The sequence below is a fragment of the Dendronephthya gigantea genome, unplaced genomic scaffold, assembly GCF_004324835.1.
Source record: "Dendronephthya gigantea isolate DGI-Jeju-01 unplaced genomic scaffold, DenGig_1.0 000260F, whole genome shotgun sequence".
NCBI classification, from domain to species: domain Eukaryota; kingdom Metazoa; phylum Cnidaria; class Anthozoa; order Malacalcyonacea; family Nephtheidae; genus Dendronephthya; species Dendronephthya gigantea.
The window spans coordinates 39374-57034 of record NW_021163270.1 but is presented as its reverse complement, the minus strand read 5'-3'; the positions used below and the strand labels follow the sequence as shown (position 1 = coordinate 57034).

Genomic DNA, 17661 nt, shown 5'->3' with positions numbered 1-17661 from the left:
TTTTGCCAAAAAACAAACACATATTCATAGCATTTCATAAATATAATTTTAAAATCCACAATATTCTATATTCCACAATTCCTATAATAGGATCTTATCAAATGTTACCAATCATCAATCTTCAACACTGCTACATTGCCAATCATCTCATTTTCAAAAGGCACCCTCCAACACCCCTGCAATGGGCGCATAGCCATCTCGACAGGATCTGAATACCCGCAACTACATATAAAATAAAAATATTGACTAAAAACCATGGACACTATTTGCGAATAACAACTGCTGAATCCAGAGTAATTTGCTACTTAACCCTTATTTCCTTTTTAGTTTTTAGTAAGGCTCGTTTACACTGTACTCATTCTTTTGTCACAACATCTTTGTTTGCCTTTTAGAAGCAATATTTTACAGATTTTGATGATGCCTCTCAGAAGTAAGGATTTTTACAACCTTTCAATACCAACAAAATTGGACCCAAGCTAATAGCAATCATGTAAAACAGAAATTTGTACAAAAATATTTGTTCCAACACAAGGTCAGCGTCGGTGCCTTGGTATGACGTCATAAATTTATTATTCCATAAATTTGTAATAGAAACGCTAGAAGTTACTATTTCAAGCGAAGTGTTGCCTTAGGTTACGGTTTTCGATTAGTACGGTCACTCTGCGATGGGTATTTGCTGTTTATAAATTTGGAATATTTCCTTTTCCCAAAATTAGTTAAAAAAAACCCCGACATCCGGGACCAGGCAGATATCAAACCACAGCCAACAGGTATCAATGAACATTATGCAATCTTAAAGAACAAGGAGCAATGCTTCCACAAGGACAAGGAGCAATGCTTGACTTTTTTCTGAACTTGATTCATAAAAGTGCATTATACACTAGAATTGCACCATCGTGGAAATAAAACAGTCACACAGAAGTGGGAACGAATTGTTATATAATTTTCGTTCTTTTGTATTACTGATTAATTACATCGATTGCGCAGAAAATTAAGCTTCGCGTTTTTGGGCAACGAAAAACGACAGAGTTGGTCTTTTTTGCTTGATTATTCACGCAACATTTTTCACTTATTCTAAGGAGATCAGATCACGATACATTACAGTTAAAAAAACTGACAGTTCTGCCGTTTAACCCATAAACGCAAAGTTTGTAAGATTCCTAAAACATCTCTGATACAATGAGATGAAATACTTATTTACATTAATTAAAAACTGCATTAGCTTTCCTTCAATATACTACGAGATTGGTTGCTTAAAAGTAGGTTGACTTAATCCTGGATTAAATCTTTAAATCTTTACATCAAACTTTACACCATCTTAATCATGCTAATCCAGTAATCATTCCAGGGTCGATAGAAATTTTAATTTCTCACGTTTTAATATAAAAGACCATGCAGAAATACATATTCAAACACTGCTGTTTCAGATTTAACTCGTGAAGGGTTATAGTGCCAGTCAAACTTTAAACAACCGATCTGCAGAATCGTGCGGTCAACATTCGCCTTTTAATGTCAATTTCAACGCAGGTTTTTACTGAATAACTTGTATAATATATTTGTACTATTAATAATAACTGCGCAAACTTAAAGCGATTACATTCAACGTGATATATGGTAATGCCCTCTATATTTGGGCGCGCTACATTTGCGCTGATTAACTTAATTACTTTCGCAGGATTCGTACAGGTCAAGAAAAAACTCAGGTAAACACTGAATTTGATTAGGTTTAACTTTTGAATGAAGAAAACCAATTACTTTTAAATGCTTCTCCATAAATTTATTCAAGGACTTTCTATTCCTGTACGAACCCTGCATGTATCTTTTACGAGTGATCTACAACTAGGGGTTGGTCATAAAGTAATTTGCTGAAATACGTTGAGAGCGTATTCCAAAACTTGAAAAAGCCGATGATTGTGAAAAGGAAATGAAAAGAAAAAAAGCTCATGGTCGCTCACAGCACAGAATGCTGGCGATAAACACAAAGTTTTAGAGCAGAACGAATTGTGCCATTAAAATAATTTGTAAAAATGCGTCTTTGTAAAAAAAAACCTTCAAGAGACGAAGTACTAAAGCAGAAATTCATGATATTCAAAGAAAAATGTTCACCAAACCATTGAAAGAAAAACCGAGAAATTGCGCTAACAGAACTATGATGGACGTACGACAACCAGAGAAGCATGTTTCAACCACAAGAATGAGGGTTTTTTGGGTCAAATCAAAGAAAACTGAAACAAGTAAATATCCCACTATGTTACCTTGATGCATATTCACTGGGCTGATAAAGTGGCTATAAAGAGCTAGCATTGGGAAGTAGTGAATTAAAATATATTTTGTCGTTAAGAATGCGACAAAAATTTGGTTATAGTGGGTAAGTAATAACAGACAGAATAAAAAAACGAGAAAGACATCTGTTTGCAAAAGTTGTTGGAAGCCACAAATATTGATCCGAGAAAAGTTTTCCCACAAGACCCTCGTGTTTTACAGAAAATACAGCAGAGAGTCATACAGAAAACACGATATGAAACAAGCATCACTATGACGATGTGAAAGCGATTCGTTAAGAAACAAAAAATGACTAAAAGTGTAAAACAACCGTAGGAAACAGCCGAGAAAATTGGAGCCGTACTAAAATATCAAACTATTCGGCTAATTCAAATTTCTCTCGACCAGATACTTTATGACCAGTTCCAAATATCACTCTGAAATCACTCTGAAAACAGCTTAAATCAGCTTTTAGCTTTATATATACTCGCTAGTGTGGCTATAATCAAGCTGACGATATTTTTTTCTATTTTATTCTTATTCTATACGTTATCATGGAAAAGAAACAAATGGGTGTTTTACACAGAAACTTCGAGAAATTTCTAATTTTGATCATTTTTCACAATAATAACACTGACCTTTTAATTTACTGACTATGTAGTTCCTCAGGAACTCGATCTGTCTCAACAACTCCTGCACCTGGGCTTTCAAATCTTGATTTTCTGTTACAAGCTGATTTTCTTGTTGATTCAAACGAGCTTCTCTTGACGGACCGCGAACACGATTTGTTCTGCCATGGGGTTGTGCCAAAGATGAAGCTCCACTTGAGGACACAGGAAGTATTCTTTCTTCCACAGATGAAACTCCACTTGAAGACACAGGATTTAATCTTTCTTCCACAGATGAAGCTCCACTTGAAGACACAGGATTTAATCTTTCTTCCACAGATGAAACTCCACTTGAAGACACAGGATTTAATCTTTCTTCCACAGATGAAGCTCCACTTGAAGACACAGGATGTACTCTCTCTTCTATATCTCTAGAGCAACAGGGTTGTTCCATTCTCTTCTTCGACACAGGGAAAACTGCTTCGATAGGTTCAATGTCTTCTTCAAAGGGTCTCTTTCTGCTGCCAGGATTCACAATGGTGATAAGTTTGTTTCCGAGGAGGGGAGGAGATTCACCTGCACTGTGTAGAGAGATTGTACTGCTTTTAAGACTCGGATGAGTGATGCTGCGGGTTAAACAACCCGCAAATACGCCTGAATCAGTACTGTAAGGGGTATCTGGGGTAACATTAGATACCGTAGTTGTATTATCAAGTTTGCCGATGGATTCTAGAGTTCCTCTGTTGGGTTCCGAGGCTATATTGTCAGTTGTAGGTTCAGTGTTAAAAGAGTTCATATTTGACTCTTCTGACATTGTTGTCAGATTCATAAATTGTTCATGGAAGACTTGATCAGGTTCTTCTATTGTACCAAGCAAATCTTTAAAATTTTGCCAAAAAAGTTCGTGTAGAATTTCTTCTAGCAATTTTTGTTCTGCGTCGTTGTTTTCAGCTAAAAAATCTGCCGTTTCAACCCCGACGTTCTCAATGAGAGTTGACAATCCGTCAAAAAGTGGATTCTCTTGGGCTGCAATGTTGTCTTGAACTGAAGGATCTTCAGTATCACTAAATAGGTGGCCATAAAGAATATCCAAATTTGGTAGTTTATCTTGAAAAATATCTATAAAAAAAGTATATTTAAAAATATAAGAATATCGCCGGCTGTACTAGTAGAGCTTTTGAAGTGAACTGCTATATTTCTGTATAAAATTGTTTATGTTGTATACCTTCAAATATATCACTGTTATTCCTGTCCATCCTTGTAATTGCTCCGTGCACGAATTTCGCTTTTTTGCCTTGTAAACGACCCCGTTTCTTGAATAAGAAGCGGGAGCGAGTGGTCGTTTACCTTTACTAATTTGTATCGAAAAATTACAAACTCGCTCTGAGCACGCATTGTCATCTGTTGATAAAAACACGTCAGAATAGCCACAATTCAGTTTGGAATACGTCTTCTTCTTGGACAAACATGTCTCCGAGTAGCTACGGCCTTTCTTGGAATACACACTGTTTTTTGTTAATAAAGCCTTTCTTTTTTCACACCTCAATTTTTGCTTTGTCGCAAAGATCTGCAAAAAATATTTAGATAATGATCACAAGGATATCGGAAATAGCCTAAAATGTTTCCAGTCCATGCATAAAAAAATTAAACAAACGGCAGAAGATTTGGTTGATGGAAATAATTTTTTCCAGAATGCGCGTGTGATCACGTGATTGCAATCTAAGCGTGAGATGTCTTGTAAACTATTTCACGGAAATTTACGCGGAACCAGTGTCTTCCTTACTACACCAGCAGATGCAATGTCGGAAATTATGTAAATTAGGTTATTATGACATCACGTGAGTTAGGAAGACTTTGAATTGAAAAATTTGGGGGGTTATTGTAATATTAATTGGGACTTTGGGGAGTAAACAAGAAATCTAAAAACTGTGTGATGCGAGACGTGTGATATTGGGATCTTTGGTGAGAGTGTGGTCCCCACAGAAAATTATTTCAATGACTGCATAAAAGTGTATTTCCTTCGGCATCAGATATGTATTTGTATTCCTTGGTCAAATGGCCATGGTGTATTATGACATGCATATTAAATTCTATATCGTGGAACTTCGGACCTCTACATACCATGTTCTCCACCAACGGACGCTTTATCATCCAGTCCCATTTAGGCAAATCCAAGACCCGCAAAAACGACTTCTGATTTTCCCAAAATATACAAAAAAGGCATTCATTTAGTTTTTTACAATCTCATGAGTGGCATGCATACAGGAGGTGGTTAAAAAGCAGCCCCACACAGAGGGTATAAGCTCTTGTTGCTAGCAACTATATAAAAAGATAGCCCTAACAGATAATGTCTGTTTGCGACATGTGATTAAAGGAATAAATATAGGTTGCAAGATAAGTTACACGAATTGGCTTTTGGTTTATACTGTAATCCAAGACGGCGTGTTTTGAGCGAAAATTCAGAGATTTACTGATTTTGTTATATAGTAAATAAGAACCTCTTTGGCTATGAAAAATTTCTGGATAGGTCACATTGAAAGGTCAAAAGCAATGCTTTAAATAATAAGAAATATGTTAATTGTCATTAATTATTACGTAATTGTTATTAGGCAGGTTTTGAGACGAATTTTCATTACCACAAACGTCCTTATTACTCCGGCGTCAGCGACGGAGTTGAAAATTCGCCTCGGTTTTGTTTTGTTGTTTTTTTTTGTTGTTTTTTTTTTTTTTTTTTATTTTTCGTCGTCGCAAGTCTGAAATGGCGCGAAACTTTGTAGTACTTAAAATGTGTATGTAACCGTATTTATCTACGTCCCAGTCTTATCTTCTAAGTGTTGTGGTGTACCACTTTGGCTAATTTTCCGATGCGCGATTCGATTTCGCTCGCATGATACGGCAATTCCTCCAAGAGGAACCAATAAACCGTTGTTTTCATGCTGTTCGATTAAGTTTAGATTGAATTGGGTTAAGAATATATTAATACATGTTGATTCTGGTCCTATTTTAATAATATCACTGCTATTTCGCCGTTTAACAAGATGATGTGGTCGTGTATGGGCGCGTGGACACGTCGTAGTTTGCACAGGATTGAAGATTTAATATAACTATATAAGAACGAATTCCAAAGGCAAAGTGTAAGACAAAGCGAATGTATCATGCGGTTTATTTACATTTGTGAACAATTGAACTTCTATACTTTTTAAAGTACGATGTGCTTCTGGATTTCGCGATCGAACATTTATAATTATAGGTTTCGCAAGGTATCTAAATGCGAATATGAACTGTATTGTTTATGTTCAGAAGCCCTATATTAAAGACTGGCACGTGCGCCGGAGTTAACGCCAGAACAGGCGTCTTGTTACTCCGGCGTCAGCGACGGAGTTGAAAATTCGCCTCGGTTATGTTTTGTTGTTGTTTTTTTTTTTGTTTTTTTTTTATTTTTCGTCGTCGCAAGTCTGAAATGGCGCGAAACATTTTAGTAATTAAAACGTGTATATGACCGTATTTATCTACGTCCCAGTCTTATCTCCCAAGAGTTGTGGTGCACAGCTTTGGCTAATTTTCCGATGCGCGATTCGATTTCGCTCGCATGATACGGCAATTCCTCCAAGAGGAACAAATAAACCGTTCTTTTCATGCTTTTCGATTAAGTTTAGATTAAATTGGGGTAAAAATATATTTAATACATGTAGATTCTGGTCCTATTTTAATAATATCGCTGCTATTTCGCCGTTTAACAAGATGATGTGGTCGTGTATGGGCGCGTTGACACGTCGTAGTTTGCACAGAATTGAAGATATAATATATAAGCGCGAATGCCAAAAGCAAAGTGTAAGACAAAGCGAATGTATCATGCGGTTTATTTACATTTTTGAACAATTGAACTGCTATACTTTTTAAAGTACGATGTGCTTCTGAATTTCGCGATCGAACATTTAGGTTCGCAAGGCATCTAAATGCGAATATGAACTGTATTGTTTATGTTCAGAAGCTCTATATTAAAGACTGGCACGTGCGCCGGAGTTAACGCCAGAGCAGGCGTCTTGTTTTACAAAATTGGACTCAACGGGGAACGTATGGGGGTAATTTCTATTGACCATCTTCTGTATATGTAACGTTTCAATTTTCATTGACTATTGTTTATTAGTATACACCCGACTATTGTCTATTACAAATCCTACATTCTGATTGGCTACTCAATCATTGTCTATTCGTGATGGTGCACGGTTGGGAAAATTTCGCTCGCGCGACCGTATAAAATTGAATTATTTTTCGCTGTAATTGCGGTGTATCGATTATTTTCTCGAAATTAATATATCTAGGTACAGGGTGTATACTAAAACAATTAGACAACTCGCCTTCGTTGCCTATGAGCGAATAGTCAACTCAGGCTTCGCCTTCGTTGACTATTCGCTGATAGACAACTCGGACTCGTTGTCTAATTGTTAAGTAGACTACTTGTATACCTAGCGAGCAATTATAAAATGTAATTGTTCTTTACATCCTTACCAGGTTCTTCATCCCCTCCACCTTCTTCTTTAACTTCTTAATCTCCTTCATATTCGGTGTATCCGAATCCTGCAACAAATCCAAAATCTTCTGCTTCTTGTCCAATTCAGCCATTATTTGCTCGATTGGACTCTGAATTCGACAAATATGAATAGTTTTAACATAAATTTAACTTATTTAAAAAAAACAACATTATAACAATAAACAATTACAATTTATATTAATTTTAGTTTTTTCTTTGTAAAATTCCGTTAATTTTCAATTCAATTAATTCCGAGTTCTTTTTTAGTTTCATCTGTAAAACTTGCTGATTTGCTACTCAAGATTGCCAGCCAAACCGTCGTCTTCCACTTCGAAATGAGGTGATAATCAACAGCAGGGTGTATAGAATGGATAAAAAATCCATAACATAATGCTTACATATATACAAGCCTACAAATTGAAAAACGACCAACTAAGAATCAACTTCTATTTACTTTGCAATTTTATTTATACGTACCGAGGAGTAATGGTCTGATACAAGGAACGGCACCAGGCTCTCCACCAGTTTCTTCAGCACTTCCATCTTCAAGTTCATAATCTCCTTCATCATCAGTTTATCCGATTCCTGCTTCAAATCCAACATCTTCTCCATCGACTTCAATTCATCCATTGCGTCAAATGGCTCGTCTGTTCCCTGATTTACCAAAGATAAATAGTTTTAGATTGATAATTTTTCACAATAGAATACGGACGCTGGTATCATTGAACTGACCAAGGTTTTAATGACCAAAAAGAGTTTTGGTGAATGTGTGGTTTCATTTAGCGTGTTGATGGAATGAAGAGGAATAGTTGCATCAGGCAACTAAAGTTACACATTTAGTACATTCAGTAATAATCCTCATTCAAAACATGATCTTGAAACTCGCCAATAGTCAACCGCCAACTAAGAATCAACTCTGATTTAAGGCAACTATTATCCACATTACTCAATTATATTTACGTACCGACGAAAGGGAACTATGACAACCCAGGTTCTCCACCAGTTTCTTCATCACCTCCATCTTCAAGTTCATAATCTCCTTCATCATCAGTTTATCCGATTCCTGCTCCAAATCCAACATCTTCTCCATCGTCTTCAATTCATCCATTGCGTCAAATGCCTGGTCTGTTCCCTGATTTACCAAAGATAAATAGTTTTGGATTGATAATTTTTCACAATAGAATACGGACGCTGGTATCATTGAACTGACCAAGGTTTTAATGACCAAAAAGAGTTTTGGTGAATGTGTGGTTTCATTTAGCGTGTTGATGGAATGAAGAGGAATAGTTGCATCAGGCAACTAAAGTTACACATTTAGTACATTCAGTAATAATCCTCATTCAAAACATGATCTGGAAACTCGCCAATAGTCAACCGCCAACTAAGAATCAACTCTGATTTAAGGCAACTATTATCCACATTACTCAATTATATTTACGTACAAATGAAAAATAACTATGACAACCCAGGTTCTTCACCAGGCTCTCCACCAGTTTCTTCATCACCTCCATCTTCAAGTTCATAATCTCCTTCATCATCAGTTTATCCGATTCCTGCTCCAAATCCAACATCTTCTCCATCGTCTTCAATTCATCCATTGCGTCAAATGCCTGGTCTGTTCCCTGATTTACCAAAGATAAATAGTTTTGGATTGATAATTTTTCACAATAGAATACGGACGCTGGTATCATTGAACTGACCAAGGTTTTAATGACCAAAAAGAGTTTTGGTGAATGTGTGGTTTCATTTAGCGTGTTGATGGAATGAAGAGGAATAGTTGCATCAGGCAACTAAAGTTACACATTTAGTACATTCAGTAATAATCCTCATTCAAAACATGATCTTGAAACTCGCCAATAGTCAACCGCCAACTAAGAATCAACTCTGATTTAAGGCAACTATTATCCACATTACTCAATTATATTTACGTACCGACGAAAGGGAACTATGACAACCCAGGTTCTCCACCAGTTTCTTCATCACCTCCATCTTCAAGTTCATAATCTCCTTCATCATCAGTTTATCCGATTCCTGCTCCAAATCCAACATCTTCTCCATCGTCTTCAATTCATCCATTGCGTCAAATGCCTGGTCTGTTCCCTGATTTACCAAAGATAAATAGTTTTGGATTGATAATTTTTCACAATAGAATACGGACGCTGGTATCATTGAACTGACCAAGGTTTTAATGACCAAAAAGAGTTTTGGTGAATGTGTGGTTTCATTTAGCGTGTTGATGGAATGAAGAGGAATAGTTGCATCAGGCAACTAAAGTTACACATTTAGTACATTCAGTAATAATCCTCATTCAAAACATGATCTGGAAACTCGCCAATAGTCAACCGCCAACTAAGAATCAACTCTGATTTAAGGCAACTATTATCCACATTACTCAATTATATTTACGTACAAATGAAAAATAACTATGACAACCCAGGTTCTTCACCAGGCTCTCCACCAGTTTCTTCAGCACCTCCATCTTCAAGTTCATAATCTCCTTCATCATCAGTTTATCCGATTCCTGCTCCAAATCCAACATCTTCTCCATCGTCTTCAATTCATCCATTGCGTCAAATGCCTGGTTTGTTCGCTGATTTACCAAAGATAAATAGTTTTAGATTGATAATTTTTCACAATAGAATACGGACGCTGGTATCATTGAACTGACCAAGGTTTTAATGACCAAAAAGAGTTTTGGTGAATGTGTGGTTTCATTTAGCGTGTTGATGGAATGAAGAGGAATAGTTGCATCAGGCAACTAAAGTTACACATTTAGTACATTCAGTAATAATTCTCATTCAAAACATGATCTGGAAACTCGCCAATAGTCAACCGCCAGCTAAGAATCAACTCTGATTTAAGGCAACTATTATCGACATTACTCAATTATATATTTACATACCCAAAAAAAGGCACTATCCAGGCTCTCCACCAGTTTCTTCATCGCCTCCATCTTCAAGTTCATAATCTCCTTCATCATCAGTTTATCCGATTCCTGCTCCAAATCCAACATCTTCTCCATCGTCTTCAATTCATCCATTGCGTGGAATAGGTCGTTTGTTGACTGATTTCACAAAAAAAACTTAATAGTTGGCAATATTACATTTGTTACAGCAGTGTCATAAACGTTTCTGTAATGATTCATAGCGCGAAGCTGGTATCATTCAACTCCTAAAAGTTTTAATCAACCAAGAAAATGTATCTGAATATTTGGTTTCATTTACTATGTTGATGAGTTCAGGCAACTAAAGCTACACAACTAAGACATGATCTGAAAACTCGCGAACAGTCTTAATGTATTGTTGATAAAGACAATACATTCATTTAACGAAGACTTCAGTGCCATTGAAATAATTTGAAATAATTCCATGACTAGAATCGACTAATACAATCCTGTATGCACACGAGCGCTTCCAAAATTGTTTTTGTCTAGTTTATCGATTTGACGCCCTGTCTATACGGTCCATGGGCGAATATGCTCACTGTGTTAAATTGGCTTCAACTTCTATTGTCAACTGAAGCTGCTTGAAACTGTTTTGTCATGAAAACGAAAACGTTTGAAAACGATACTGTGCGCGCATAGATAACCCTTTATCAGGAGCGTAACTAGAACGCTGAACGATTATTGGGGGGGGGGGGTGAATATTCATATATTCAGTTCTGCCCGCCGGACCTCTATTGTAAGCTATTGCACTTACAAATAAAATCCGTCAGGCAGAACTTGATATATGAATATTCACCACCCCCATCCCCAATTATCGTTCTAGTTACGCCCCTGCCCTTTCTTGTTAGTAGTTGGGTAAAGGTCACGTTTAGGATTAAAATTAGGAAATATTCGTTCAACCGCTTTAATTCCACTTCCAAACGAGGTAATATTCAACAGCCAGTTGTGCAGAATGGATTAAAAAGCCATCACTTATAACTTAGAATTGTTGTAACACTTGCAACACTTATAGAGCCTAAATTTCAAAGAACCTCTAACTCAGAATCAACGCTGATTTAAGGCAACTATCGATATATCTCAATTATACTTACGTACCAATGAGAAATAATCCATGTTCTTCACCAGTTCCTTCATCACCTTTATTTTCAACATCTTAATCTCCTCCATCATCAGTTTATCAGACTTCTGCAGCAAATCCAACATCTTCTCCATCTCCTTCAATTTATCCATTGCATCAAATCCCAGTTTATTTGACTGATTTCACCGATAATGATAAAACACTTTAGATTGATTGTATTGACGTTTTCACAATGAATAACATTAATATAATTAGATCATAAATGCAAGAATTTCTCCATGCTAAATTGCTAAGAGAAATGCAATATTACATTTGTCACAGCAGTGTGCCAAGCGCTTCTATTCACACCAGAAAAGCTGGTATAATTCAATTGACATTAACCAACCAACAAAATTTTTGTGAATGTGTGGTTTCACTAATTACTATATTGATGAAATGTCGGAAAAGAAGAGAAATAGCTGGATCAGGCAACTTAAGCTACACATCTACGGATCTATAGCTAATCATAATTTTTGTTCATGAGATGATCTGAAAACTCACCAAAAGTCTGTTTTAAAATCTTCACTTCGAAATGAAGTAATAATCAATGGCAGGGTATTTAGAATGGATCAAAAAGCCATCACTTGAAACATATAAGTGTTATTGACCTATTGTAAGACTTATAGTTTATAGAGTAGCCAGCTCTTCCAACTGAGCTATTAGATCAAGAGTCAAGACGGTTCGAGTAATTGATATTTCGGAACTCAATCTAGTCCCTTCAATATCTGTGCATCTTAAAGTGCTAGTAATAGTGCATAAGACTCAGGTGTATATATGAAATGTAATCTGAGTCTTTGCACTACAACTACCAGTCTTTGTTCTATTGCTTGCTCATATTTATGTAAATTTCCCTACAATGAAGACAATCAATTATTCTCATGAAGCAATCATTCTGTGCCATGGTAGTTCTTCCATGACCAAAATCCAAAAATACATGCAATCTTTAATCAAATCCTTATGATTTACAATCTTTACTGGTGATCCCTACAGAGCTTTATTGCCACATTGACAGCTACCCAAATTTATATATTAATTAAATTTACTACACAACTAACACGAGTGATTTGCTACCCTCAAAAACATAATTATGCAGGGGAAGAAATCTAGCAAACTTTAAAGTTTCTTACCTGATACAGATCACTAGATTTCCTTTGCCTGATTATGTTTCTGAGGGCGGAAAATCACTAATCGTGTAGTAAATTTAATTAATGAAAATCCTTTTTCTGAATGATTAACATCTTCGATCTTTAGTTTGAAAATCATAGCAGCAGTATCAACAACTTTTGTAATAATGGCATATCAACTCGAAAAGCCATTGTATGTTTGTATCACCTATAAGGCCTAAATACTAAAAAACTCTGATTTCAAGCAATTATGGATATTACTATTTGACATACCATCAATAGAAAGAAAGGCTTACAATCCAGGTTATTCATCAGGTACCTCACCACCTCCATTTTCAACATCTTAATCTCTTCCATCATCAGTTTATCTGACTCCTGCTCCAAATCCAAGTTATCCAACATCTTCTTCTCCAATTCATCAATCCTCTTCCAACCCATGTTTCTTCTCTGATTTAACAAAGATAAATAACTTTAGATTGATAACTTCACAATGAATATAACATTAAATATATTTCAATCATAGATGCAAAAATGTCTTGACGCTAAAAAATTTAGGGGAACACCACATTACATTTGAAATAGCTGCATGCTAAAATTTTCTGTAATGATTCCTAACGTGGAGAATGGTATCATTCCACATTCAAAAATGTTCATTTGGATCTGTTGTACGTCTCATTCAAAATGTTTAAAGAATGAAGAGAAATAGCAATAATGTTTATTTTGAAGACATAATCTTGAAACTCAGCAACAGTCTTTGTTTTATTGTTTGCTCAAATTTCCATACAATGCAATTTCCAAACAACTCATATTCCATTGATGACAATGCATTATTTTCATGAAGAAATCATTCAGCACCATGGTACTAATTTCAGAATCCACAATTATAGTCCTAATCTAATCCATTAATTCTGAAGGATTCTAAAGGATTGGAATCCTTCAGAATTATGAAATTCCATCTACGTACCCATGAAAAGAAACACAAACAATTCTGCTCCAGTTTCTTTGTTACCTCCATCTTCAACTTCTTAATCTTCTTCATGATCAATTCATCCAGCACGAAATTTTTCTCCATCCTTTCCAAATCACCCCTCATCTCCCATGCCTTGTTTTTTGCCTTATTTCATGAAAGATAATTTTTTGACAATGATATTGAAATACCTTTTAAATGCCAAAATTCCTTGATATTGAAGGGCTCTCTCATATGTGTCATCCACTGTGGTGTGGTCACATTTAGTATGTTTATACATAGAATGCAGGATAAACCACAAGTTGGGGCTAAAGTCAACACTGAAGGGCCAAAAGAAGAGTTCAGGGGAGGTAGCCGGGAAGCTTTTGCACTTAGCATAAAATTATGTTACATGAAGTTTGATCTGCTTGTTAGTTTGGGGGTGCTAATGACAGTTTAATTCAGGGTACTAAGGGCCAAAAGGAGCTGTACATTATTTAGGAGATATGCATGTGGCATGTTGAAAATGGACAAGTCTTGCAAAATCATAATGCTAAAAAAAAACTTAAAACCTGCTATAATGATATATTTGTTTAAAAATTTAAAGTTCTCACAATAAATGAAAACCAGTGATATATAGCACAACAGAGTATGCCTGCATTCAGCCGTTCACACGGTACCGGATTGCTATCGGAGCAGGTCAAATTTTGACGTTAAGCGGAGTTTTAAATGTCTTAGCCCTGAATGAATATACTAAATCTACTAAATGAATATGCATTTGCTAATATAAAATGTTTAATTAACACAGCCTAAATTGTAGGTCAGGCTACACCAATGGGCTACACAGGCCTATGCTATCACAGGATCATCAGAATGCCATACACAAAGTCGTCTACACTTTTTGCCTAAGGGATATTTGTTATCACATAAATAGAAGCAAACTGCAAACATGCACTATTTGGAATTGCTAGTTTGGCTGAATGACAAGTAAATATAAACGAATTGCCCTTACGCAAAAAAATTGAGATATTAAATTTCATACATGCCAGCATGCTACTGGTTATATACATTTTGTGCTGGAATTTACTGCCTATATGCCAGTTACACTGTTACAAATTCATACAAATAATTTATGTTTCTTCTTACATAGTCAACTAGTACTTTTGTAATTCTCATCAATATCGTTGGTTGACCTGGTGATATATCATCCATCTCGTCCATCGCCTCACCGGGCTCACGATCCAATAAAGAATACGAGCTTCAGGAAAGGTTGGATTACCAATCCCTTCGTACAATTATGTACAGTTGATAATAAAACTGTCAAACGAAAGCAAGTCTTTTCTTTTCCAACGGTCAATAAACCTTACAAACCACTTCGAAAATCTGTTTAACGAAATGGCAACGGAAGTGTTCAGAGTTCTGCTTTTATAACCTTTTAAGACGGAAGTGTTTCCACTCAAAAAGACAAAAGGATTTCATTTCAGTTTGACAACAAATGATTGCAGTATTTTGTTGCGTTTGGATGCAATCACAAGTTGCAACGTAATTTGCATGATTGATTTGGAGCGCGTGATATTCTAGAACAGGGGGCGGTTATATGAAAGCCTGATAGCGCTATCAACCGGATAGTGATTTTTTCAACCCTTCAACCGGCTTTCATACAACCTGCCCCAGATATCACATGAAAGAAAAGTAAAAGAGCAGAAGGCAAAGAGTTTCTAAAATTAGCATTTAGCTTTTGACTAAACCACTTTGTCGTTTGGCTTTGTCGTTTGGCTTAACAATAACATGCATGTAGATTGGAGATTCTACGGTGGCCGACAAGGGCAACACGTTTATTAAGATAAACACATTTGTTTAACTCAAAAGTATAAATTAGAACTCAAACACAAAGAGTTGTATCGCAGGAACCTAAATATATTCCTAGCGAGAAATTTATTAACGTGAACACAAATTTATTAGCGAACACAAATTTATTAGCGAACACAAATTTATTAGCGAACACAAATTTATTAGCGAACACAAATTTATTAGCGAACACAAATTTATTAGCGAACACAAATTTATTAGCGAATAGATACAAAGTATGTGAAATATATGAAGTACACTGCTATGCAGTAACCGCTGATACAGACAAAGAGCAGACAGCCTGCGCTGCACCACCCGTTTCGTTTGTTTCCATACGGCTATTAGCCGGTAAAAAACACCCCAAACGGACGGGCTGTCAGCCGTGTAACGTACGTCTGTTTGTACGCTGAGTTCTGCCAATTATAGTTTCTACAGAAATTCTTTACCTAAATCTGAAGTTAAACGAAAAATCACGTTTATAATTTTAAAGAATGAAGTGGTAAGATACTGAACTTTAGAAGTACATGAGATTCTGCTGGAAAATGCGAATATTTTTATTTGTTATGAATTTAATTCTGGAATAAACGACGCCATCTTTTACAATCACAAGATTCTAATAATGTTTCTTTGGGCTATGAGTCAGTCAATTGGAAAGAGTTTACTCTTATAACAGTTTTTAACAGTTTTATTGTGGTATTTTTCTTTAATTTTTCAAAGTAAGGCAATTTTGTTAGGCATCTGGCTTGATGATATAACTAGTATGGGGTACATATTTATTTTGGTTTCTTTATATCAATGGTTTATATGAATTATGCAACTTTGCAATGATTTATAGGTAAGGACTGCAGAAACTGTAGGTCAAATTATATCAAATATGTACCATCTAAGTGATATTTGCTGATATGTGTAAAAAAAGTTGCCTAATTCAAGCCTTCTGTTCCTGTAGTCATTCATCATCATGATGGTCTTACAGAAATGGAGAAGGTTGCTCAGCCTACAAAGTTTTTACAAGAAAGTAATGATGATGAGATACATGAGCAAATTATATTTTCTGAAATAGAGGATGAAGGATTAGACAAGAGGATCAGTGAAGTTGATAGCACAACTCCTTATCAAAAAGCCCAGAGAAAACAAAAAGGCTTAGGATGATATGAGAACAGAAATGTTCACTATAGAACTGATCATGGAAGTAGAGATACTTGTAGCATACTTCGTCATGCAAGAACCATGCATATGCAAAATAAAAGCTATGGTACTTGCATGTATATATATGTTATTGACATATATGTGTCAATAAATGTTGAGAAGTATTTTAATGATTTTATTTTTATCCACAGGCATTCTTAGTGATTGTAGTGTGGACTGTGCAATCTTCCTCAGATTGTTCACCTATTGCAGTTTGAAGATACAAGCAAAGAGAAATTTTCAAATAATGTCATATTTCTTTAATCCTATCCTTTCTGTTATGCAAAATATATGTAATAAATAAACCATTGGGTGTGTAGTGGTGGTATATTGTTGTCGATATTGTTCTTGAAAAAGCTTTTAATGCAACCATAACAAAACACCATTAATATTATAACTATACATTTAAAACACTGCATGTAGCTCTATAACATATACCTATGCTGTATGGTACATGGTGTATGAATGCTGATATTACATAGTTTGCAGCATGAAATCATATTCACGGCTGGCAGCCGTATAACGTACGTCCCCTGTATAGTATATGGTGTATGAATTCTGATATTAGAAAGTTTGCAGCATGAAATCATATTCACGGCTGGTAGCCGTATAACGTACGTCCGCTGTATGGTATATGGTGTATGAATGGTGACAGAAAGTTTGCAGCATGAAATCATATTCACGGCTGGCAGCCGTATAACGTACGTCCGCTGTATGGTATATGGTGTATGAATGCTGATATTACATAGTTTGCAGCATGAAATCATATTCACGGCTGGCAGCCCTATAACGTACGTCCGCTGTATGGTATATGGTGTATGAATGCTGATATTACATAGTTTGCAGCATGAAATCATATTCACGGCTGGCAGCCCTATAACGTACGTCCGCTGTATGGTATATGGTGTATGAATGGTGATAATCCTCAAATATATTGTCTACGCTATGTAAAGACAACAAGTTTTGCCCTTTGAAGCAACAACAGTTTTGATACAAAAGTGAATCGATATACTTCTGAATACTCCGAATAGAACAAATGACTACAAATAAACGCTCCGGCAGCCTTTTTATACCAAATGATTCAGCCGTTTCGGTG

At 35.8% G+C, this 17661-nt stretch overlaps 2 protein-coding genes across 2 annotated transcripts in view; both read right to left on the bottom strand.

Annotated features, from left to right (window-relative positions):
• Positions 1-17661, bottom strand: part of LOC114541001 (coiled-coil domain-containing protein 87-like) — a 65272-nt gene that overhangs the window by 41116 nt on the left and 6495 nt on the right. The gene's annotated exons all lie outside the window — the stretch shown is intronic.
• LOC114540999 (titin homolog) lies at positions 1755-14963 on the bottom strand. Its single transcript, XM_028560992.1, has 14 exons — positions 14679-14963; positions 13551-13700; positions 12860-13033; positions 11441-11599; positions 10304-10465; positions 9812-9991; positions 9334-9501; positions 8844-9023; positions 8366-8533; positions 7879-8055; positions 7380-7511; positions 4992-5063; positions 4096-4437; positions 1755-3989 (listed from the first exon to the last, which is right to left on the bottom strand). Exons 1-14 carry the CDS (start codon positions 14751-14753, stop codon positions 3822-3824), a joined length of 2307 nt encoding a protein of 768 aa, XP_028416793.1. The 5' UTR covers positions 14754-14963; the 3' UTR covers positions 1755-3821.

Coding starts and splice junctions, on each gene's coding strand:
- LOC114540999 (XM_028560992.1), bottom strand. CDS start 14,753: ATGGACGAGATGGATGATATATCACCAGGTCAACCAACGATATTGATG. Junction 9,992..10,303: donor TGGATAGTGCCTTTTTTTGG/GTATGTAAATAT, acceptor TTGGTAAATCAG/CGAACAAACCAGGCATTTGA. Junction 3,990..4,095: donor TAACAGTGATATATTTGAAG/GTATACAACATA, acceptor CTTTTTTTATAG/ATATTTTTCAAGATAAACTA.